Source organism: Urtica dioica, chromosome 1 (genome assembly GCF_054948205.1).
Source record: "Urtica dioica subsp. dioica isolate 48M chromosome 1, U.dioica_male_clone48M_v1_H2, whole genome shotgun sequence".
Lineage (NCBI taxonomy): Eukaryota > Viridiplantae > Streptophyta > Magnoliopsida > Rosales > Urticaceae > Urtica > Urtica dioica.
In genome coordinates, this window is record NC_142756.1 from 11,446,914 (window position 1) to 11,473,231 (window position 26,318).

Below are 26,318 nucleotides of genomic sequence, written 5' to 3' on the forward strand. Positions count from 1 at the left end.
AATGACGTTTTAACATTTACGTACACCATTTATAAGTAATTTGAGTTTGTATTAAATTTAGTTGTTATAAATACCTATTAATAAAGTTAATAAACATTGTACATTTAATGTTGATTTATGTTACTAATAAACGACGTTTTCAGATCTTGATCATAAAAAACCATCTACATCATAATTTTGTTATTTATACACTATCTACTACCAACAACGAACTAGTACATTACAATCATTGACGTTCAAACATATTAACTGTAAAATAAACATGATAAATAAGTAGATAATGCTATATAGTATAGTTAACATGGTTTGCGAACATAAAACCGCCTAAATAAGTTAATAATATAGTATAGTAGTTAATATAGTTTGCGAACATAATAAACATAAAAAGTTGAAAAAAAAAGGAATGATCCCTTAAAATTTGAAAAAGGATATTAAATAACCCTAAATCAAAGTAAAAAATTGAAAGAATAACTTATTCCTATAATTTTGGAAACAGAAGATCAAAAAATTAAAATTAATTGCACTAATAAAAACTTGAGATTTGTAAGTAATTAAGCCACTTTATGTTTGACAATTTTTAGAAATGACTTATGTGACAATAATTAAGGTCTGATTTGCCCTTATTTATTAACAAATTCGTCACTTTCTCTCTCCTATTTTTTTCAAATAATTTTTTTTGTATTAAAACTTCAAAAATTCATATTTTTCTCATACGAACTCGAAATTGAGTGATTTCAGATCCTACAAATTCGTGGCGTCGAGATCTTCAAAAATAGACCTATTGTGTTTGATGAAAAATTATGTTTAATGCATCATAGTTACGTTTCCATTTATTTTTTTGATAATTTCAAAAATTTCCAGTTATTTCCATATTTAAGGTAATAACGTGATTTTTCTACATCTATGGTATTAAACATGATTTTTCATCAAACACAATGGATCTATTTTTGAAGATCTCGGCATCGCGAATTCGTAGGATTTGGAATCACTCAATTTCGAGTTCATATGAGATAGATATGGTTTTTTGAAGTTTTTATGTAAAAAAATGTAGGAAAAAAGTAGGAGAGAAAAAGTGACGAATTTGTTAATAAATAAGGGTAAATCAAACCTTAATTATTGTCACGTAAGTCTGTTAGCTATTTCCCTAAAAATTGTGAAACATAGGCTAAAAACAAATTTCATAGTTTCATTTTGGTTATTTTGCTACACTGCCCTAAAAACTTTGATTCAAAATTGAAATAAGAAATGATGTTTTAAACATTAAACTGCTGAAAATAAAGGGAAGAATCGCAAAATTCAAATTCCAAAATGTATATCTTTCATTGAAATTATTAAAAGAAAGAGTTAGACTATCAAGTAAAAATAATGCACAAAATCCTTTATTCTTAAAAATTCAACAAAAAAACTATTAATACTTACACCAAAAGACATATAAATCTATAATAGAAGAGCGAAACTTACCCATGATATGTTGAACAAAACTTAGAAAAATTGCACGTGGAAAAGTTAATTGTTTTGTTTTTTTATATTGAAAACTTGATTTTATCCCTTAAAGGGAATTTTTGTGTTTATCACCGGTAAAGGTATAATTATTCTTACATTTATAAAATTTAGTTTAGTTTTACAGAGTTTCGGGCCAACTCGCCAAATTACTATATTTGGTGTGATTTGTTCTCCAATTGTACGCCATATCACAAGCTATTTTATGGCGTGTGTATAATATCACACCAAATTTAATGTGATACTGTATAATAGTGTAAATTTTTTTTATTATAATTACTCTTGTGTACTTTATTTGAATATAAATCAATATATATATTTATATATTTAACCATATAAATTTTCATAAAAATATCATAACTTAAAAATTGACTTAAAAAACACATCAAAACAAAGTACAATTAAACACAAAAACTTATATATATATATATATATATATATATATATATATATATATATATATATTACAAAGTTAAAATTAAACACACCAAATAATCATAAAACATAATTGAACTACCGGGATAATATTGAGTAAACTTATATATTTATGAAGATTTCATTTAGCTTTATTAATATATTAATTGATAATAATAGTGTGAAATTTAGTATTGTGTTTGGGGTTGAAAAAAAATAATTGGTACTAAAAACGTCCAAAAATAGTGTAATTTCAACATTAAATATTTGGTGCTATGGTTGAAGATGTCCTCATTAAAACGAAAAGAACGATAAAAGAATATTCTACCGTCATAATAATAAACACAGCCATGTAAGAGGGTAAAAATTTAAATGGATACAGTATATAATATACTGTATATTGTATACTATCAAGAGGTAATTATTCTCTTTCTATTCATCGAACACAACACATTTATGCACGACATGGAAAGACTGTTCTATTTTTATCATCACAATATCATACAACATTATGGTCAACATTTTCATTCTCCTGACCTAAAAAAAAAAAATAAAAACCAAAACAAGAAGAGGATTTTCTTGAATTTTTATTTTTACTTTCAAAAGGCGTAACCTATTCTATAAAGCAAGAACGTGCATATGTATTAAAAGATTAAACTAGTGTTACCACGCAAAGTACTTTCTTCAAAGAAATAAAACGAAATAACTCCAAACGAAAAGATCAAACATTTCCGTCAGCGTGTTTCGATAGACAACAACGGAAGTTCTTGAAGCAATAAAGAGCGATCCACGGCTGACTCAGTGGAAGCAAAAGTGACATCCCAAGATTCAATCAAATCTGTGCCAACATATTCAACCTCATTATTGATTTGGTTATTGGGTGAATGGGAGTGAGCTTCTGACCTCTTCTCTTTGTTATGAATCCCCTCCAAATCCATCGCAACTTCCTTCATTGTTGGCCGATTCCTTCCACTCAAACTTAAGCATGTCAAGGCAAGATTCGCCATCGCCTCAATTTCTTCTTTTGGACCGTCTTCAAGAACTTGAGGGTCAAGTATGTCAAACAAAGCATTTGCTTCCATCGACATAATGAAAAATGTTGCCAAGTTTCTTCCTTCTTCAGCCCTAACTGAACATATTGCCTTTTGTCCAGTCAGAAGCTCAGCCAATACCACTCCAAAGCTGTACACGTCACTCTTCTCTGTGAACTGGGAAGACTGAAAATATTCTGGATCCAAGTAGCCGAATGTGCCGTAGACTAAAGTCGTCAAATGGGTTTGTTCAAGCGAAATCGTTCTCGACGTGCCAAAATCAGCCACTTTTGCTTTGTACTTTTCGTCGAGAAGTATGTTTGTAGACTTGATGTCTCGGTGGTATATCGGAAAAGCTGCTGCTGAGTGCAAGTAATAGAGGGCTCCGGCGACTTCTGATGCAATTCGTATCCGTGTTTTCCATGTGAAAGGAAATTCTTCGCTTTGTTCATGAATGTACTCCGACAACGTTCCGTTTGGTATGAACTCGTAAACCAAGATAGGGACTTCTGTCTCTAGACAACACCCCAAGAGCTGAACCACGTTTCGGTGGTTGATCTGCGATAAAATGACGACTTCGTTTATGAATTCTGAAAGCTTGCTTTCGTCCACAGTTATTGATTTTTTCACTGCGACAATTTTTCCGTCTTCCAGCATTCCTTTGTACACCGTTCCTTGACCTCCCTTGCCCAAAATTCGATCAGTGCTGAATCGATCAGTGGCCTTTTCTAAGTCATCGGAACTGAACAGCTTTGTTTTTTCGATACTACCCTCATTTGATGATAGTTGTTGCTGTAGAATTAATCCGCCGTTTTGTTTGAAAAATTTTCTTTTGCGATTTCTCTCTTTTCTTTTCTTTATGCCTTTGTATGATCCCCATAAAGCAAATAGCAGAAACAGTGCTCCAAGAGAACTACCAAAACCTATAAATGAAACCAAATACGCATGCATAAATATATATACTAATATTATTATGCTGATTTAAAGTTGTTAATATTATTATGCCGATTTAAAGTTGTTCATATATTGACCACGCAGAAATTCAAATTTTAAATGCATAATACAGTTCGCTGCTTCTTGATATTAATGTTTTAGTTGGATAATCTACAAAACTGTAGAATTGTAACTTGCAACTCCCAGCTTTGAATATCAATGACAGTGATAAAGCAACTACTTATTTGCACTCGTGCTCTCTTAACTTTACGGTATAAGTTACTTTTTTTCCGTTAATGGTTAATTGATTTTTGAGGCTGGGATTCCGCCGCTTTTTTCAGTACATGTCCTCTAAATGTATCTTTTTCAAGTATGAGATTCTAGAAAAAAAAAATTACATGAATTAATCATTTTATCCTAGAAAATAAGGTCACTTGCAAACTAGAACATGTCCTGTAGTGTAAAAACAAAGGAGTTAGTTTGCCAAAACCCGTAAAATTCTGGAATTACAATGCTGAACATATACAGCGTAAAAGAAAAAGACAACCACTAATAAGGTGAAACAATATGCAGATTGTTCTATTGATTTCTAGGTTATATATTCTCTTGATTCCTGTCTGACTAAATAATATTTTTTTTTATTGGGAATTGAAACCAAGAATATTAGTGATCACTGAAAATCTAAGTCCTGGAACCCAATTTAGAGTCAAACAATAAAAAATCGGTTTACAGGTGTTGGTGTGAAAACTTTGATAAGAGGGAGAGACGTACCAATAATGAGAAACCTTCTCTTGTTACTGCAATAGTAATTTCCGTTACTATTGACACACGTGGATCCGGGATCACAAATTATGCCGTATTCTTCGCATTCATTAACATCTGATAATTTAATTCAAAATAAAAATAAAAATAAGTCATAGGTAGCCTTTCATAAGCATTTTAATTAGGTAATAAGTAATATATATGATGAATGAGGGGATCAAAGTTCAACCTTGAGTGCAGCCATTAGGGAGATACGGATTTCCCCGCATTCCTCTTATGCAGCGGCAAATGATTTCAGATTCAATGGATTCAGTGTAACTCGAATCACTGCAATACGGATTTTCTTGGAATATGTGGTAATACGAACGATAATCCAGTTTCCAATTCAGTACGAGGGGAACATACTCCTTATCACGAATTCCCGCAAAACTCTTCGAGTGATTCATGTAATCATACCAATAGTCTGAACTCGATACGAGCGCGAATCTGCAGTCATCGCCGTCTTTGGAATCTACGTCGGTGCCGTCGAAGTTGATGGAAAATGAATCGAGAATCGAAGGAATGGAGGTTTTGCAGCAATCCACGCCGTCGCAGCGAAGACTCGTGTTGCGATCTCTGGGTGAGCAGACGGATGTGCAACCAATCTGCGTGAAAACGTTGCCGGAACTCGACTCCAAGTTTGCGCGAACTCCACAAGTACTTGCAACAAACAAGTTTTTTGGGGAAAACGAAAACGGAGTTCCGGATAGATTGAGGCCCGGTGGATTAGTATTGTTGTGGTCTGTGCAATTAAAGAAACTTATAGGGCCTTTTATCACAACATTGTTTTCGTATCTCGAATAGGCTAAGGTTATGTCGATGACTTCCAAGTGGGTGCGCTTTAGAAGCAGCCTCGGTGAAGTCACAGAGTGGTTAGTGCAAGTAATTTCGAACCAGTTGTCAAGAAAACAGTTTGAGTTTCCCATTCCGAAGGGGAATGGGACGCTCACATTACCGCACTTTGATTCGCAGCCTTCCTTGGCAATCGGCACTGTTATCTCATCCCATTGCGATGGACTACCGAAAGGTATAATTAAGCTTACAATGATCATTACTAATAGCGACTCAGTATCGCCCATTTCTTTCTACGCCTACAAAACAAAATGTTGATCATTAACACTCTATTATCCATTCGTTCGGTGATCTATAAACTACATATAAAGAAGAGAGATAATGACATCAAACATATTACTATTTTGAAATGGGGTTACGTTTAATATTATGATGTCGGCAAGGTCATAATTGTCTTACAGTTTTTACGCATAGTTTAATTTATTAAGCTTTTTTTATGACAAAATAGCTATTTTTTTTAAAAAGTTATTTAAATAAAACAGAAGGGTCTTAATCTAACAATATCACTTGATCATGTAGGAAGCTCAGAAGAGCCCGTCTTCCCCAATTTCATGAACAGAGAGCTGAAACATTAGCGTATGTGTGCGTGCGGGCTTGTTTTATTTATTCCTAAACTATGACATCCACATTAGTTTAGGATCAAAATTCAATATGTCTAACTTAATTCAAAACTATGACTACTTTGCATTTTTTGGTACAAAAATACCCTCAATAAAACATTATTTTTTATTATTATTTTTGTTTTAGTTACTCTCTCTCTCTCTCTCTCTCTCTCTCTCTCTCTCTCTCTCTCTCTCTCTCTCTCTCTCTCTCTCTCTCTCTCTCCTTGTGCTTAGTTAAGAAGACATTTTTCAGTGACTTCATGCTCAAGAGCGATTCTTAGAATTCTGAAAAAGCTTGTAAAAAATTTCTGAAAATCTGGAAAATCGTTAGAGATTTATTGACATCGTTGTCTTTTTATTGACATCGTTATCTTTTTTATTGACATCGATGTCAATAAAAGGCAAAAATGTCAATAAATCTTTAAACGAATGCGCATATATTTTTTTTCCCATTCCAGATTTCAAAAATAAAATTCATGGTGAGCTTTCTCTTCGTCGCGTAGGACTATGTAATCGTAGGGTTTATGATAACGTGGGTTAGTTGTTTTTAAGAGAAATAAGAGAAAAAAGCAAAGAAAATGATAAAAGATAAAAAGATAATTGCATAAGTGATCATAGTTTTGGATTAAATTAGACATATCGGATTTTGGTCCTAAACTAGTGTGAAAATCATAGTTTAAGAATAATCCCATGAAGTTAACAATTTTATATGTGTGGCCCAAGAAAATAAAGGAGTTGCGTCTTTATTATCCGAGGCTAAATAAATTCACGAAATTTTCTAAAAGATAAAAATAAAATCCAATAATATAATTTCATAAATATGGGATTTTTTCTTTCTAAAATATCTTGAATCTGTAACTCGATTAGAAAAATATATGTCATATTATAAGAAAACTACCAGTGTTGTTTTCCCTTATGTTTACATTCTAAATGTGAAAAATTACCGGTACTGTTTTCCCTTATGTTTACATTCAACATGTGAATTGTGCACAATTCATTATTTTTAGATTTATTGACAGCAAAAATTCTTTATTTTTTGCCTAAATTCTGTGCCTCTTTAACACATTTTAGTTTATTTTAATATTGAAAAAGTTTGAATACTCTTTGTTTTTAAATAAATTACAAACACATCAAACTAACAATAAATAAAGAGCTAGAAGCAATGTATTTAATTTAAAATTATTTATTTTCTACAACATTAAAAGAATTAAAAATTAATAATAAATAAATTGCTATTAACATGAAGTTTGCCTAAAAAGACCGTATATATAAAATATACATGCTCATGCTCATGAGAAAAGAGAGGAGATGGGAGAATACATAATTTTAATTTTTTGTTTTTTAACATAATAAAAAAAATTAATTTTATTTTTAATTGTGCTCATTTAAATCAATTACATGTGTCTTTATATTTTAGCGGACAAGTAGTAAAGGTGAAAAGATATTGTAATATTGAGTATTTTTTCTGCAACTTTTAAAAAATGTGTATTAAATTGCAACAAATCAAATATATTGAGTAATTTTGCAGCAAATAACTCTTATGTTTATGCTACTTTCTTCCTTTACCTTCTATGTCCTCTCATGTGTACATTTTATGACGTTTTATTTGCTGAGAACGAATATTTGGTAATTTTGTATTTATCCACTATCTTTTGGATTGGCCTAAACACGTAAGGTATTTTTAAGGGCATAGTTGGTACAAGTCCAATCTAAGGGTTATTACTATAAAAATAAACACAAATTTTTAAAATTAAATATGTCTAATTAAAAAAAAAAATTGTATGTAATTGAAAATAGAGGTCTATATCGTGTCAAATAGGCTTCACGTGTCAAAATAATCATGTTGCCGATATATTCACATTGGTAATAAATTTATTGAAAATAGAGGTCTAAATCACGGTATATGCATTTTTTTTTGTGATGCAGTTAAATAGCCAATTTAAAATTATGAATTTGCAAAATAGCTAATATTTATTTTAATTTAGCGAAATAATCAAAATGTGCAGTAAGTTGGTTTCCAAAAAAAAATTTGAACTCAATATTATTTTTTTTAAAGTGATAAATTGCTTATAATAATCGTCAAAAAATTTAATCTTGCCTGTTAAAAAAATTTTGAAAACGCCAATTTGGCTACTTTGCTGAAAAGTTGAAACTTTGGCTATTTTGCTAATCAATAAGTTTCAAATGACTATTTTCTACAATTTTCCTTTTTTTTAACTTTAGAAGGAGGGATAATTAAATTTATTTAATTTATAAAATTGTAATTATTAACTTGAGTATATGTTAGAATTGGACTTTGTATCCCACTTTCTTGCATTCTTCAAAATTTCCAAATACATTTACATGATAGAAAAATAGGCAGACAATTACAAGAATACTATTATTAAGGTTCAACGTTTTCAAAATAACTGGTTTTAAATTCTTTCAAAAATGGTGTTTTTCCGAATTATAAACTGCTATTTGATATTAATTTTCCTTATAAATGAAACATTAAACAAACTTATATAGAGCCCACAAGAATAAACCAATGATTATATATATATATATATATATATATATATATGTATATATATACACACACACAAGCATGAAGAGAAATATTGTTTACAACTTAAAAATCATTATTTTTCGCGATAAATTTTTTAAACCAATGCAAGAAATCAGATGTGTAGCTACTAATTGTCACACAATCTGTATTTCATGACCAATATTTCAAAGAGTTATGGATTTCGTGACCGATATTTCATGCACAACTCATTAATAATATAATTTTCAAATTATGGATTTTAATTTATTTTGAGAAAGTGACATGTGTCTAGTGATAATGTTGTCAAAATTCCATCTAATTTTACAAAATATAAGATCTTATTTTCTTTCTCATACATCTTTAAATATTTGAGTCAATCAGAAAAATATATAATAACTTTAAAAAATTCGAAATTAATTACCCGTTTTGTTTCCATTTTACATGTAAAAAATGCACAATCATTATGTTTAGATTATCCTGGTTTCTAACATTTTTATGTAGTCTTTACATGACGTTTTAATTTTCTACATTGTGAACATGAATATCTTTCTATATTTAAAATTTAACGGGTATTTTTGATGTAGGGTATTTATCAACATTTTCATGATAAATATTTTTTTTTTATTCATTGAAATTGGGATCCTATACTCCCCAGTTTGACCTGTCGGTCTTGCTTTGGGATGGCTAGAAAAGTTAGTTATATTATGAGGGGTAGACATATAACTCATTTAAATTAAATCATTACATATTCGTGTTAAAACATAGAAGTCATAAAAGAAAAAAAAATAGTCTTAATAAAATAAAAATAAAATAGTCGTCACACAAAAATTAAGCCAAATATCAAAAGAAAATGGAGGGTAAAAGTTAAACAAAATATTAGATTGAAATTTCATGGAAAAAAATGGAGTTAATGTTATATATGAAGGGATATCAAATCCTATTATTAAACTAAAAATTTATAGTTAAATGAAATATTAATAGAATTTTATAATTATATGAAATAATTATAGTTTGTTAATTACATTAAAAAAAACATTGGTAAGATGAAGTGAATTAATAAAAAAAATATTTAGAAGAATTTAAAACGTTAAGATTGGTGTCTTTATTTTGGATAAAAATTAGATATTGAATTCGAAAATAGATGGAAGTAATATGTCATTTTACTATAATTTAAACCAAATAAAAGTAAATGCGATACAAATAAAATCGAATACGATACGCTATTATGAGACTATTGTTATTGTGATTCTGAATTGTAAATTGTAATGTTTCGATATGAATTGATTGATTTGAAATTAAATAAAATTTAATATCATAGGTCATTATGAGACTATAGTTATTGTGAGATTTGTGATTGTTAGATATGAATTGAATTAAAATTGAAAACAAATAAAATTGAATATGATACATTATGAGACTATATAATAATTGTGATTGTTCGATATTAATTGAATTAAAATTGAAATCAAATAAAATTGAATATGATACTTTATTACGATACTACAGTAAGTGTGATTGTGAATTGTGATTGTTCGATATGAATTGTATTAATACTGAAACCAAATAAAATTGTACACGATATGTTTTATGAGATTATAGTACTTGTGATTGTTTGATATGAATTGAGTTAAAATTGAAATCAAGTAAAATTGAATACGATATGTTATTATGATTATTGTAGTTATTGTGATTGTGAATGTTCGATATGAATTGAATTGAATTGAAATCAAATTATAAAATTAAATATGATACGTTATTATAAGACTATTGTTATTGCGATTGTAAATGTGAATTGTGATTGTTCGATATGAAAATAAAATAAAATGGAATATTATACGTTAGTACTTATTATGAGACTATTGTAATCGTGATTATGAATTTTGATTGTTCGATATGAATTTAAATAAAATAAAATAGAATACAATACGTTATTATAATACTATTGTTATTGTGATTGTGAATTGTAAATTGTGATTGTTCGATATGAATTGAATTGAATTGAAATCGAATAAAATTGAATACGATATGTCATTATTAGACTATTATTACCCTAATTGTAAATTGTGAATTATGAGAACGTCACTAGACAACTGCTTAAATTAGTAATTGAAAACAACTAATTCGATAGATTATTATTGCTCTCGTGAAGTCAATTGATATACTATTGACTATATGTTATCATACATGAATTGATATTGATATTAATATACCTTATTTTATTTCATCATATTTTCTAGTAGTAATTTTATGTTTATAGTTATAAATTAATAATTTTACACATATAATATTAATCGTATTAGTTGAGTCATATTCGTCCGGGTCGTAATCGTGTTTCGTGTCGACCATTTAATAATCATGTTAATCGGATTTTAATCATGTTACCGTAACCGTATAGTTTTGTCTCATTATTTAATCGTGTTACCGTGTTCGACCCAATTAAGAATCGATCCATTAATTGAGATCCAAATCTGTTTTAAACCGTGCCGTGAACGTTTCGTGTCCGGAGCAAATTGTCATCCCTACGCATGCGTCATATTATAAAAACGTAGACACGCATTTGACTATTTTTTTTTAATATTTGAATAATTTGACTATAATTATAAGGATCACGTAAATATATAGTCATGTTTACGTATATGGTTTGCTATTTAGTTAACGTTTAGTAAATCTTTAGGTAAATGACCAATTTTTGTGTAATCAATTGTAAATAATTGTAAATAACAGTTATAAATAGTTGTAAATAATAGGGTAAAATGGTTTTAAATAGTTGTAACCATAATAAAGATTGGCTATTTATCAAAATATTTACCAAACTTTGACTAAATAGTAATTTAAAAGTGTAAATATGACTAGTTTGCTAAATATTTGTAATTATTATAATTAATGGAATATAATTATTTGGCTAGTTATAACGATTTTTTCTTGATAATTTTTAAGATCTATTTGAAATGAAAGGAAAAGAGCAATTAGCTCAGTAGATCAATAGCTCGTTTTCCTTTTAAAAGATAGCTAAAATTTTATTTTATAAAAAAATAGCACACTAAGTCTTAGTAAATTAAAGTAACTGATTTCGTTAATTTAATTTACTTTTTGATCTGATGTAATATTTTTTTTAATAAAATGAAATTGATTGGTTAGCTGAAACAAATTTTTCAAAGAAAAAAAGACAGACACATGGATGATTTCAAATTAATATTTTTGTTTCAGCTAATAATTTTTTAAAATGAATTGATTTTTGTTTCAGCTAATAATTTTTAATATTTTTTGGACAACCTAATATTCAAGGCTCTCTACTTGAGTTAAGCTTGTCTTGAAACCAATATTTGGTACGTCCTCTAAGATCAAGTACGTCCAATACCCAAACAGACTATACATGGTATGTATGTATGTATATCTATACACACACACACACACGCACATACCCGAACAGAGTAAGGAGTCGAACTCTGAAAGCTGACGCACAGTGCGAGACCGAGAGTTTGTTGCCGATGAAATAAAATAATCAAAAGGCCGGATCTGAATACATAGCACTCCTTAAGCGATGAAAGCATAAATCTGAAATTGTAAAATACTGGTCAGTCTCGGAGGATAATTTATATGCCAGTCATAGAGAACTAATCCAAATCAATTATGTAAATAGACATAATAAGAAAATTGTCTACCTCACGAGTCTTTCACAAGCTTTTGAACGTACTGCACTGAAATGGTGTTGTTCAGCAACGGAAAACGTTTCAAGACCTTCAGGTTTTGATTTCACTATGTATAATATACATGATTTTTGGACAACCTAATATTCAAGGCTCTCTACTTGAGTTAAGCTTGTCTTGAAACCTTCCCTTTATCTTGATAAAAGTCTCCTGTACTTATTTTCCACTACGCGTCGTAGACTATTATGGTCAAAGTCATCATTGATTGATTCCAGCTGTATTTTATACTAGATATTAGTTAAATATTAAATATCTTTGATATTATGTGAAGCAAATAAGTTCAGAAAAAATAAAATATGTATAATCTTCCCATCTTTTACATGAACAAATTAAGATCACCTATCAAAATAATTGCGGAGGAGACTATTATGGTCTAAGTCTTCGTTGATTAATTCCAGCCCTGTGTATGCGAGATATTATAGTTAAAGAAGTAAATACCTTTGATTTGGAGTTAAAGAAGTAAATAAGTTTAGAAAATACGTTTAGCTAATTTCTAACTCTCATGATTAACTTCAGTAGACATTGAAAATTGAACTTAAATTCAAAATTCTTGTATTGATAAGCTAACTAGGTATGAAGTTTCATTAAGTAGGTGAATTACTAGTTGTCGAAACCAAGGATCGAAATACCGTTACCGTTCCAAGCCTTCGAATTTACTGGTAACCCCCCGTACCATAAAGGAATACCGGGAGAAGCGAGAAAAAAAAAAAGAAACCGGTACCGTTGAACTTACCGTTACCGTAGAGGAATACCGTCAAATACCGTATTTACCGAGGGAAATTCAGAAAAGAAATATACAAAAAAAAAACATACAAAGTACGTAAGATAAAATTCATAAAATTAAAAATAGTGTAGAATGTTTCAACACAATACGAAATTACAAACACAACAAAAAGTAAGTTTAATAACCAAAATGATAAAGTTCAACACAATCCACCAAATACTATTGTTCAACAAATTCAACATAGGAGGGATGCAAATGACTACTCAAAGCGACCGTATGCAGCGGTCATACAGTAATCATACCAAGTCATATAATGAGCATATGCACTAAAGTACATGTCCAAGTGATAGTCGTACTCATACTGAGATGAACCAACAGACATGGAGTGGAGGGGATAACCTGGAACTGGTTGCACCGTTTCGGGAGCGTAACTTGATGCATAGGAGTCCTGGTAGTTGTAACTGGAAGATCCGTCATCATAAGATGACTCTGTGCCTTGAGGACCAATTGATACCGATCCGAAGTTGTAGGGCAAGTCATCAACGTCATTGCTAGACGTAAATGACATGGCATCATTCATACCTCCGCCCTGGCCTCCGTGCCCGTATCCTGAATCAAAAAAGGCAGGGTGATGAAGACGATCGAAATCTTCTTGCGATGGTGCGTATCCGAGTTGAGCACCGCCGACATCACCAAATGAAGTGCCTCCAGCAGTAAAGGAACCTCCAGCCCGATATGAACCTCCACCACCTCCCCCTGATCCACCGTCACCTTCTCCTCCATCTGCTCCGCTTGATCTACGGCTTGAACCTCCGCCATCTGAATCCGAACTGTCTCCAGATCCGCGTTGAGGTTGGACGTCCTCGTTCAGCACTCGCTCCGGATCAACTCCAATATCTCGAGCCGCTTCAGCTACTGCCGGATCCGGGTTCTGGTTGACGTCGTCCATGTGAACTTCGTCAATCCAGCGGAGCATTTCGTCGTCTCCCTCATTGTCCTTCCCCGAGCGTTCGAAAGCTCGTTCGATGATATCCAAAGGATCCAGGGGGTTGAGGTTGTTGTCGTGAATCCGAGTTGCTTCACGGAGCTGCAACTTCATGTTGTATGAGCAGAAAACAAGCTTCTCGAGTCTGCTGTATGCTAGACGGTTCCTTTGTTTTGTGTGGACGAGGGCAAATGTACTCCAATTCCTCTCACAAGCGGAGGCGGATGAAGTTTGTGACAAAATTCGAATGGCCAACGTCTGTAAAGTCGGGGTCCAATTTCTGTAAAGCTCTCACCACTCACCTGCAATCATGTGACATAAATCATATCATGTCATTTCTTACCATTCCATGACATAGTTAATGCATACAATATTACAATTCATCTCACAAGCTTACTTGCACAAAGGGTGCCTCGTGCCGAAACAACACTTCTTTGTGAGAAGTCCCCTCGAGCGTCTCGAAATGCGATTAACTGTAATTAGAAAATCAAATAAGACTCATATATTCATAATGTGATATAGCTTGTAACAATTTATAGTTTTATACCTCTCTCCCAAGAGTTGACCTATCAAGATCCGGATGCAAGAAGTCGAACACCCTTGTGACAGCGGCCATGTAGGTATTGTCCATGTGGATATCCGAGTTAAACAGTAACTTTGGATTTAGGAAGAAAGCTGCAATGTGTAGTGGATGTTCCATTTGAGTACTCCATCTGTGGTTCACGATGTCGACAACCCATTTCTTCCCACTCATCGCTTCCAACTTCTTTTTCATCTCGTGGAAGACGTAGTATAGTAATCCCATCGTGGGATGCACCTCAGTGTCCACTAATCGAAGAGTGGTGTACATCGGCTCGAATATGGCACACACTTCGTCCACCGAATGCCAAAATCTGGGATTTAAACAAGTCTCGGATATGGATGTACCTGTAGGAGTTGCACTCAATTTGGAATCATCCCACCATAACATCGTCCTCAACGCAGCTCTCTTCTCTCGGAGACTTCTGAGAGCTAGATAGTTCGTGGAAAATCTTGTTGCGCCGGGACGGATGATTTCACCTGGGGATGTCTCTCGTAACTTGGACAACACAGTTCCGTGGTTGTAGATGAACTTAGTCGCATCCCTCGCAGCTTTGATAGTTTGCTTAACACTATCTCTCTTCCCAATATCTTCAAACATCAGATCTAGACAATGTGCGGCGCAAGGTGTCCAGTACACATGGTACTTGCGTTGTAATTTCAACCCGGCACTCCTATAGTTCGAACCGTTGTCGGTCACAACTTGGTCGACATTCTGTTTTCCGATTTCTTTGAGTGCTGACCTCAATATTCCGTAGATGTACTCCCCTGTTTTCGTATGCTTTGATGCATCAACGGACTTTAAGAACACCGTTGCACCAGCACAATAAACCATAATGTTTATGATGCTGAGTCTGGTCGGCCCCGTCCAACCATCAGTGAGTATGGTGCAGCCGTATTTTACCCACCGCTTCTTTTGTTCTTCAAGGTAGTTCTCCGCGTCTGCAACCTCCATATCGAGGTACTTGTTATGAATTTCATACAGAGTTGGTATAGGAACGCCTGGACCTGCAATATGCCAATATACATCATGTTAACGTTTCAACAACACATGCGATTCGACAATATGAAAATAAAATTACATATCACGAATTGAGGATTACCTAGGTCTTGAGCGGACGCTATCATGTTTTTGAACTCATGCGAGGCGGCCTTACTCGCCGGCACATGTTGGTGAACAAAGAATTTTGTTATGTGTCTTCTGAGCCACGTTCTCTTCTTCGGATCCATGATCTCATCAATTTTTGTTTGCTTCGCACTCGCTGACTTATATAATGACAGAGCAACTGGTGGAGATTTTGATGTAGAACCACTGCCGGGCCCCGACATCATCCGAGCCTCCCATTCCGTCTGCGCCGCCTCTTGTCTTGACCTCTTCATAACTGCTCGTAATTGCGCTTCGTTGTCTTCTTCGTTTGATTCTTCCACGCCAACATTTTTAGTCAATGTCTTGCGAAGCATAGATTCCAACGACTGTTTGTTCTTCTTTTTTACGACATTGCCTTGAAGTAAAGCTTGCATTTCTGTTTTCACTTCAGGATGGACTTTCTCACAGAATTTGACACTCCTCGTTGGGTCTACATGGGCTAGGTGGTTTTTCACTCTCGTGATGCCGCCACCTCCCATAATGTGCTCGCAAAATATGCACTGGTGGCCGCTACTTTTTCCGGGAATGGGTGTGCAATACTTCCTAGCTGGGTCGGGGGCCGACATTCTTGCAACTTGTAATCTACAATTAACAAATAACATTTACTAAATATCACTAACTAATTATCAACTTGTAATATACACAAACTCTAAAATCAAAATTACCAAATAATTCCGATTAAATCCAAAAAAATTACAAACATCAACACAAAATTTCTAAAATTAAAAACAAGTCACAAAATTTCTTCATAAATCAATAAACAAGTTCATCATAACCTTAATCATCACTAACTAATCACAAAATTACCAAATAATTCGGATTAAATCCAAAAAAATTACAAACATCAACACAAAATTTCTAAAATGAAAAACAAGTCACAAAATTTCTTCATAAATCAATAAACAAGTTCATCATAATCTTAATCATCACTAACTAATCACAAAATTATCAAATAATTCGGATTAAATCCAAAAAAATTACAAACATCAACACAAAATTTCTAAAATTAAAAACAAGTCACAAAATTTCTTCATAAATCAATAAACAAGTTCATCATAACCTTAATCATCACTAAATAATAAAAAAATTACCAAATAATTCGGATTAATTACAAAAAATTAGAATAATGAACACAAACCTTAAATCAACACTACATTTAAGTTCACAACTATCAATTTATACTTAATCTTCAAGAATTATCAAGTACTTTGAAAAATTAAACTCAAAATCAAGAAAAAAAAATCCGGGTCGGGAAGCTCACCGGTAAGGTATGAAACCGGGGGGATCTGGGAAGAATTCAACAGAGGCGCGTCGGGAAGTTAGAGGCACGGCGGGATCCGGGCGGGATCTGGGAAGAAATCAACAGAGGCGCGACGGAATTTGGAGGAGAGCTTACCGACGCAAATTAAAAAAAAAGGGGGAATCCGGTTTTGTTTTTTTTAAGCAGGACCGGACCGGGAAGTGGGAACCGGGTTCCTACCCGGATCCCGGTCCGGTTCCCCCGGAACCAACGGAAAACTCCGATTTTGGTGGTTCCGGTGCCGGGTAGCTCCAAAAAGGGGGAACCGGACCGGTTCCCGTCCGGTTCCCCCGGGATTTAAATCCTTGGTCGAAACTCGTGGAAACAAAGGTTAAAGTACTTTGCAGTTTGCACAAAGGATTTTCCGAGAAATTTATTGAGTACCTAGTCCACTGTGCTTAGCTAGATAGCATCTACTATAGTACTATGCAACAAAAATTTTAAGAGCGCAATTCGCCGAACCTGTAGTATATCGGAGATGGCCATATGGCAAAAAAAAAAAAAACAAAAAAAAATTAGTCATTGTGGTCGCAAAATAAATATACCAATCAGAGTCTCATACTCCAAAATTGACTCAAAGTAATTTAAGATTTGAGGAACCTACAAACTATGGAAATAAGGGTTGAAATTGGATTGGTTCGATTCGATTTTTGGCAATTTTTATAGAAAAATTACACGGACTACTCAAACTCAAACGTTGAAATTGTGTATTAACCGATGCTTAAAATTATTTTGAGAAATAGCAAGATTCGCTGATATGACTGAAACGCCAATGTTTAAAGATCGAAAATAACCTTCATGAGATTGTTGCGATTTATTTACCAAAAAAAAAAAAAAAAAGTCCACAGCCAATACTCATTTAATATGATTTACTTTTAATTCAAAATTTATGTCTACAATCTCTCTCTCTCTCTCTCTCTCTCTCTCCAACAAAGGCCAATAACGCCAATAACAAAATCTTCACGTTTGGCTGCTTCAACACATTTAAACAAGCTTGTCTTGAAGACTTTTCTTTATGGATACAAGACTTGTACAAGATCAGGATAAATTTTCCACTTTGTGGAAAAAGATTATGGAGACTATTCTGGTCAAAGTCTTAATTATTTAAGTCATTCGTGTTTTAATTAATAACGTCACTATTATTCTTATTGTAAGTATGATTTCAATATCTCGATATTATTCCATAAATGACGTTGATTTGGAGTGAAGCAAATAAGCTCGCACAAAAATGTATAATCTTCCCATCTTTTATATGAATCACTCTATACCACACATATATTTTTTTTATTGAACTAAATAAATTGAAATCACATATCAGAAGCTATACATAAAGCGTTCTTTGATTAATAGAAGATACATTTACAAATATAGCCAATAATTTGTCTGAAACGATCAGTGAAAAACTAAAATTTACAGAATTGTGAGTATCACATGTTAATAATATATTTTTACTCAATAGATCGTACAATATTACTTATATCTAAGGGTTAATATTGTTATTGCTTTTTTTTTTAAAGCTCTTTTAACTTTATATTTTTTTTAGAATACTGATGTTAACTTTCTTCTAGTTGTTTAATAAAAATAACTTTTTCTAAAAGTTTAAAATTCTTAAATAGCTAAAAAGCATGAAATGAGTCAATAGCTAAATAGCCAATAGCAAACTTAAGTTTTGTAAAGAGAAATTTCATTAATTGGACTTAATAATTGAACTAATATCAAGATTAGACCCTAACTTAGAAAAATATCCAAAAATAGACTTTTGTACAAAAAACGGACAAAAATACCCATCTGATTCTATATAACTCATCCACTCATAAAAATTAATTCATTTTAACACTTTAATTTTTTCTCTCTCTCTCAAATCCTATCTACTTAAGTGGATATCAAGGAATCATGGGTAAGATTACTAACTTAATCATTTTAAATAACTTTTGATTGTATATGATAGAATGTAGTGATAAAAATCGATCAAATATGAAAAACATAGTAAAAAATATGGGCTTTAACTTTTTTGTACGATGGTATACGATATGGTATGATGAGATTTAACTTTTTTGTACGATGAAATTTGGAAAAAAAAAAAATTATGGTCTGTACGATGCTATACGATGATGTACGATGCAATGTTGTACGATTCTGTACGATGATGTACGATGGATAAGCTAATTTTACATAGTTTGGCTGTTTTTTTTTTGCAGTTTTTATCATGGTTAACGGCACTTGTGAGAAGGAATGACACGTATGGAGGTTCACCAATGCAGATACGCATGCATTCGCAGTTCCGAAAGAGATAACATACACGGAGTTAGTGGATTTTATATACAAGAAGATCGAGTTAGATAGATTCGCGATCAATTTAAAAACTCAAAGTCTCATACACAATGGGTACAATTCTGTTGGCTCATGCTGTTTTGAAGGACAATGGTGACGTTTCGTTTTTTATGAAGCACAGATATCGTAATAGATTTCCACTTTGTATAAGTTTGGTACCGAAACAGATCATTGTGCCTATTGCGTATCGAGGAGTATGTAAAGGGAAAGATGTGGAAGTTGAAAAGGTGTCTCGCAATGAACCGAAGAAGAGACAGAATACTCTTGTTATCGATGATAAAAAAAATGATCCTATAATTGAAAACGAAGACGATGGATGTGACGATGACTTGTTTAACGAGTACAAGGGTGCCGAAAATGGTGACGAAGTATACAGGGGTGATAGAGATTGTAGTCACAGGAGTGACGAATATGATGGACACAATAGTGACGAAGGTGATGAATACGAATGTGGCGAATGTGATGAATACGAAGGTGGCAAAGGTGATGAAGAGAATAGTGACAGAGATGATGGAGATAACAATGGTATAAGTGAAGAATTTGAAGTATTCGTCAATCCAGAAGAATATGAAGAGTTTGTGGAAACTTTTACAGTATCAACGGGTCGTTGTGTTGTGAATCATCGGGTCATTGTCAGCGTGAGCCTCCGATAATCGGATCACCTATCGTTCCTTATTCATGGAAAGCACCCGAGTTCACCGCCAATGATGTTGTGAAGGAAGAACCAAGTCATTATCCAAGTCATTCTTCTACAGATAATTTAGATCTCAAGTGGATTTAAATTTTCAAGTAAAATCTGTTAAGTTATTGTTTAACTAACCTTTGAAAGTAACAGGTAGCTCAGAAGAAATATGTATTGGGCAGCAGTTTGGAAACAAACTTGAATTGAAGAAACATATCCACATGTAAGCGTTGAAAAATAATTTCGAACATAGAGTGAAATCTTCTTAAAAAAAGAGATGGTATGTTCTATGCAAAGACGAGAAATGCACGTGGAGGTTGAGGGGTGCCGTGCAGTGGTCTAATATGTGGGAGTTTATGTCGTACGAGGGTAAAATCTCATGTGCGCGTGTTGTTCGAACAGAGGGCCATCGAGGAGCTGCACCATGAGTCATCGGTCACGTATTTAAAGACAAGTACTCAATTAGCTCTATGACGGAGTATTCGGTGCATAAAGTCAGGGAAGGAGTGAAGACAAGATGGGGTGTGAACATATCGTATATGAGAGCTTGGTGCGTACGTGCGGGGTACCCAGAACAATCCTACTAGAAGTTACCGTCTTAGCTGTACATGTTGAAGCAAAATAATCCTGGGACATTAACAGACTTTATGCGAGATAGTGACAAATTCAAGTTGTTGTCAATGGTGCCTACAAGAAGAATAGTAGTATTTAATTATGTAAATTTGATGTAATAAAGTGTCACGAAGACTCTTGCTCTTAACTGCTGAATTATTAATAAAAGTTGAAACGTTCATTCATTCTTACAATGTTTGAAGCTTTATGATAATGTCACGCCCCGGGAAAGATGGGGTGTGATTAGAATATAATCGAACAATAATAAACTTTATAAAACTAACCCACGGTGCATACTCAGTTATTTACTTTACAAGTCCAAAGATAAAAGAAAGAAAACGCAAATAAAACAAATCTTCGACACTTGATAGACTATCCAGCGAAAACCTTCAAACTCTCGACCACACTTAATCCCGAGGTCTTCCTAACCCTTCTACTTCTCACATCCTGATTATAAGAAAAATTTGAGGAAATAGGGGTGAACCTGAGGCTCAGTAGGTGCTATAGTAATGGTTTGATTTTTAAAAAGATTTTCGAAAATAATACTTACCGTATAATAATAATATTCTTGTCACGTGTAAATCACCATACACGTACAAGTATACCTTGCAGAAATGTAAATTGCAGAAATATAAATGACAGAAATTTAAATGTGTCCCTAGATACTTCTAAAACGTGTACTATCTCCTGAGCCGTCTGCCAACTTAACCCGTGGCAGTCCTCTGATCAGAGCAAGGTGCACTCTCCGCACCGTAAATATGTGTATGTGAAACCGACTTGTCCAGGATATACGAAACATTTCCTTTCGTAAATACGGGATATATGTATAATATCGAAAATATTCTCAACTTCATTATCGGATATACCGAATTGAAGTTCCGCCACATTTTCTAAAAACGGTTCTGGGTTTCGTGGTACGTTCACAAACATTTTCATTTCGAAAATAATATATACTTGAGGCCAAACCATAAAATCAGGAGAGAATGGTTATAATAACCTACCTCGAAATTAAGCGTCTACGTCGCTCGTCCACGAGACGTTCGCTCTTCTTGTGAGCCTGAACATTCACTACAACCGAGACTCCAGACGTTCACTTACTCCGTGAACCCTCTAAACGACTTTCAGTCTTGAGTCATATCACGATAAATCAAACCGATCTTGAATCAGAATCCTATGAGTAATCCACAATACTCAAACTCAAACGTACGATTTAAAAGAATCGTAGAACCCAAAGACATATCCTCGAAACAAAACTTCAAACGATACGAGAACGTGTAAACTCGAACGAAAAACTATGATCAATCTCAAGACCAATAAATAATTCTAATAAGCAAGCTCGTTCTACTTTGAACGAATCTAATTTCATTTATCCATAATGAAACTAGAAAATAATTTTCAACAAACGAATATCGTTCCTTTTTTTCCGGATTTCAAGGAAAGTACCCAAACTTATTATTATTAAGCTCGTATAACCGAGAAATCGAACACTAAAACAAGATCGAGTCTCAACTCTCAAAATCCATAAACGAGCTTAATAATAATAACGAATAATCTATATTTTTTTTTCCTTTTCAACTTACATCGAAACCGACTTAAAAAAAAAAGTACTAACATACTAACTCGAACCGATTCGTACAAAATAACTTTAAACTCTGTAAATTACAACATAATAAATAAATAACTCGCTAATCCTAAACGGATGCTTCGCGAGCCTCCGAGCCAAAACCGAAACGCCGACATTCACCCGGTCTCGGTCTCGTCTCATCGACGCTCGCACGGTAGCTCCGTTGTCTCGGACCGCGTCTTCGTCGTCCCGAACCGCCGCTGTGGGCTCTGCGTAGCCCGCCTATATCGAGTCTAGACCCTCAACAAGTAAATCTCACAACAAAGCGACAAAACACATTAACCTGTCACAATTCTAATCACCACTACGAACCCAAGCTAACAAACCATAGTTAATCATTCTCAAATCATTAATCACCAAAAACCAGAATCTCAAATCAACATCACACGGCCAAAACAACCCCATATTCACGGCCAAATCTCACGGCCAAACCACATCACGGCCAAAAATCCAAAAACAACACATCATAAACACAATTTTGTAACATAATCTCAATCCAAAATCATCAAAGCGCGTCCAAGGCTCAAAACCCCCAATTCTCAGATGAACAAACCCAAACTCGTTTGAAATTCGGCCAAAAATCAAGAAATAAATCCAAATGACAATTTCAATTCACAATTTCAAAAGATAACATCAACCGAGCTTAACAATCATCCAAAGCCCAACAATTTCCCGAAATTCCTTAAGACAATCGAAATCCCCAAATTCACGTATAAACCCTAGATCTCAAATCAATTCGGGTAAGTGTGTTTCTCACCTATTTGCTGTGAAATTCGGCCTCCACGATGAGTTCTCGCTCTTTCCCGGCGTCTCTTCCTCGGGCGGCGGCCACGGCGAGCTCGCGGCGGTCCTCGTCTCCTCGGCCACGACGCGCGGTGCTCGGGTTTGATGGCTGGATGGCGCGCGCTCAAGGAAGGAGAAGATGAGAAGAAGATGAAGAAGGTGAAGAAGATGACGGTGGTGGTGAGGATTTCTCGAGCGTCGTTGTGATTGTGTGTTTTTTTTTTTTCTTCTCTGCTTGGGTGTAGGTCGAGCGGCAAGGAGAACCAGGAGAGGAAGAGAAAACGTAAAGAAGAAAGGAGCTGGAGAAATGAGGAGAGAGAGAGAGAGAGAAATTTCAATTTATATGAAGCAACAATTCCTTATTTACTCACCAACTCCTCATATTTTCCACCTCTTGCAAACCAACCCCGAGCTCAACATGTTTTTCAAATAGACCCAGAAAAATATGACAACCACGTCCTTGTCACAAATTTTGCGACTTCAACCGTAACCAATCGAACCTTTAATTAAAAGCTTCAAAATCAAGAAAATTCTCATTCGTTCTCAAATAACTCAAATATATTCAAGGTTTCTCGGAAATAATTCTCGTCCTTAAGAATTTATTTTCTTAAATTAAATTCCGGAATATCTCATCGGAAAATAATTTATCATTCACGACGAACTCGATAAATCCTTTATTTTATTCCGAGATTTCTCCTTACCTTAATATATTTCAAAACCAAAAATACTGGAAATACTTCTTAGAAAATTAATTTACATAATTTCCTCGTCCTTTGATTAACTTAATTTACAAGATTAACCTTAAAACTTCGAGTCGCTACAGATAAACTATAGTCTTTAGTCCTTAAACAAACCTAACAACAAATGAAGAGTCAAATATATATTTTCATGAACAAACTCTTCATGGTTTGCTTAAAATAGTATATTCACAATCTAAGGATCAAAGGGTTATTGATCTCAGTATGATTGTTAGGAGAATCTACGATGTCTGGTTATGGGACATTGAGAGTTGGAGACTCTATAGTTCTTCCTAGGTATCTTCTGAAGGTACTGAATTGACCAGTGCACTTCTAGAGACAGAATAAGAACAAACCATTTAACCTCTTATGTCTCAAAGTCACTACGTATGAATTGCATCGTGCTTACCTCAATCCTGAAATGAGACATGTCATTTCATAACTTACGTATTCTCATTTGAGAATGTCAGAGTTCTAGATTCACTATGTGATATAGCAAGACCTATTGGTGAAGTATTAAGTTATGAAGATGTCATGAGTAACTTAGTGAAGATCTCATAGATATGGAATTCATGTACAAGATTGCTGAAATCCACTGTATATCACCTCATGCTTTGTTCCTTGGAATGTGAATAAATGAACTGGCCAGTGTCCAAACTGAGTCATGACTCTTTTGGATGAATCAATGTGACTTGTTAGCTCCTCGTCAATACATTGTTTCTAACTTATTCACAAGCGACAAAGGAGTCGAGGAAATGCCAACTAGAAAGGTAAAATAGTAATTTTGTAAATCCCATCTAGTTGATGATATTCATGAAGGGTAAACACATATAATATTCAGTGGATCCACTCATTACAATTAAGTAGAATTCTTGAGTAGAAAATATATTCATGTAACCAAGAGATTTTCAATGTCAACTATTTAGTGGAGTCAGTTGACATTAAGCTAGAACTTGGAAAATGTTTGTGAACTTTTGAGTCCAAGTATGCTAGCTCAAGCTTTGTTCATTTGGATCCATGAGGTCACTGCCACAAGTCATTAGAGTAGGATTAGTTAAACTAGAAGCTAAGCCAAAACAAGAACTAAACAAGTTTTACAGAAATTGTCTGAAGGGTAACTTTGTCATTTTGGACATGGGATGGTATGAACGTCAATAAATAAGTTTTTTGACATTGTCATATGATGACAAATGAAAGTATGTCACACGGCCATGTTGAGAATATTAGCTAGGCCTTGAGGATTGAATTTAATTTCATGGAATTTTACTTGAAAATTCTTAATGGGCTTTTCTTATGTTGTCATGAACAAATGAAGAAACATCTAGAAGGTCCTTCTAGAAGCCTAAACCGTCCAACCTAAGGAGAGAAAGAGAGTTTATTTTGTGCATTGATGTATGAAGATACTTGCCAAAAAGAAAAAGAGGAAACAAATTTCATCTACAAGGAATGCATATGGGCGGCAAGAGAGAGGCAAGACAAATGAGGAAACAAATCCAAGGCCTTCTAGAAGCAAGCTTGGACGTGTAAGGGGTAGGAAAAGAGAAAATGAGATTTTCTCAGATTTTCTCCTATTAATACCCCCACCTCATTCACAATTCACAACACACAATTTTAGAGATTGAGAGCTTCTTGTTGGAATTGATCTAGGGTTAAGAAAGGATTTAACGCTTCTAGCAAGCGGCGGAAAATAAAAATTTTCTTTAAACAAGTAAAACGATTTTACTAACCTAGACAAAGAGCAAGCACATGTTATTATTAAAACTACCTAAGAGCGATTACGCATTTACTAACCTTTATGAAGCTTGATCGTTGAGAAGCTTATGGAGGTTGAATCGCTCGTCTGCCGCACACAACTCGTCTTTCTTCGTTCTTCGGGAGTTCGAGTAACCACGAAAATTTCTATCACATGAATCACTCGAGGTAAGAAGGAATTAGTGTGTGGGCACTTTTAAACACGACGACTTAAGAACAAGTCTTAGAGTCGAAGAGCTAAAACAAAGCTAGGTCAAATGTGGACCTAGGTTCCAAAACAAAAATTAAAAGAGTTAGAGAGAGAGAGAGAGAGAGAGAGAGAGAGAGAGAGAGAATTGGGCGGCCAAGTATTCTAGAGAGAGAAGCTCTCAATCTCTAAAATTTTGAGATGAGAAACAATGAGAATGAGGGATCTATTTATAGGAGAATGATTACCTTCAAAAATGTAGTTTCCTCTTCTATAGAATATCACACATTCATGAACAAATATTGCCTCTCTTTCTCTTATGTCACACGGCCAACTATGCTTCTAGAAGGCATTGGATTTGTTTCCTCTTTTTCTTCATCTCTTGTCTTGGCCGAAATCCTATATGACTTGTATAGGAAATTTATTTCCTCTTTTTCTTTTGGAAAGTATCTTCATACATCAATGCACAAAATAAACTCTCTTTCTCTTGCTATGTTAGATGTGCAAC

The 26,318-nt window shown here is 33.7% G+C and overlaps 2 protein-coding genes and 1 long non-coding RNA gene across 3 annotated transcripts; all 3 read right to left on the reverse strand.

Annotated features, from left to right (window-relative positions):
* Positions 1 to 2,386: 2,386 nt before the first annotated feature.
* LOC149407218 (wall-associated receptor kinase-like 8) lies at positions 2,387 to 12,493 on the reverse strand. The gene is made up of 5 exons (XM_089612088.1): positions 12,323 to 12,493; positions 12,083 to 12,215; positions 4,870 to 5,770; positions 4,650 to 4,757; positions 2,387 to 3,868 (listed from the first exon to the last, which is right to left on the reverse strand). Exons 3-5 carry the CDS (start codon positions 5,756 to 5,758, stop codon positions 2,649 to 2,651), a joined length of 2,217 nt encoding a protein of 738 aa, XP_089468214.1. The 5' UTR covers positions 5,759 to 5,770; positions 12,083 to 12,215; positions 12,323 to 12,493; the 3' UTR covers positions 2,387 to 2,648.
* Positions 12,494 to 14,894: 2,401 nt separating this feature from the next.
* Positions 14,895 to 16,368, reverse strand: LOC149407219 (uncharacterized). The gene is made up of 3 exons (XM_089619315.1): positions 15,759 to 16,368; positions 15,045 to 15,663; positions 14,895 to 15,003 (listed from the first exon to the last, which is right to left on the reverse strand). Exons 1-3 carry the CDS (start codon positions 16,366 to 16,368, stop codon positions 14,895 to 14,897), a joined length of 1,338 nt encoding a protein of 445 aa, XP_089475441.1.
* Positions 16,369 to 20,871: 4,503 nt separating this feature from the next.
* Positions 20,872 to 23,440, reverse strand: LOC149407220 (uncharacterized). The gene is made up of 3 exons (XR_016296528.1): positions 23,109 to 23,440; positions 21,729 to 22,634; positions 20,872 to 21,174 (listed from the first exon to the last, which is right to left on the reverse strand). It is a non-coding gene; the product is annotated as an uncharacterized LOC149407220 (long non-coding RNA).
* Positions 23,441 to 26,318: the final 2,878 nt, after the last annotated feature.

Coding starts and splice junctions, on each gene's coding strand:
- LOC149407218 (XM_089612088.1), bottom strand. CDS start 5,758: ATGGGCGATACTGAGTCGCTATTAGTAATGATCATTGTAAGCTTAATT. Junction 4,758..4,869: donor CCCTAATGGCTGCACTCAAG/GTTGAACTTTGA, acceptor TTAAATTATCAG/ATGTTAATGAATGCGAAGAA. Junction 3,869..4,649: donor GAGAAGGTTTCTCATTATTG/GTACGTCTCTCC, acceptor TTTCATTTATAG/GTTTTGGTAGTTCTCTTGGA.
- LOC149407219 (XM_089619315.1), bottom strand. CDS start 16,368: ATGTCGGCCCCCGACCCAGCTAGGAAGTATTGCACACCCATTCCCGGA. Junction 15,664..15,758: donor AGCGTCCGCTCAAGACCTAG/GTAATCCTCAAT, acceptor GGCATATTGCAG/GTCCAGGCGTTCCTATACCA. Junction 15,004..15,044: donor AGAGCTGCGTTGAGGACGAT/GTTATGGTGGGA, acceptor CAACTCCTACAG/GTACATCCATATCCGAGACT.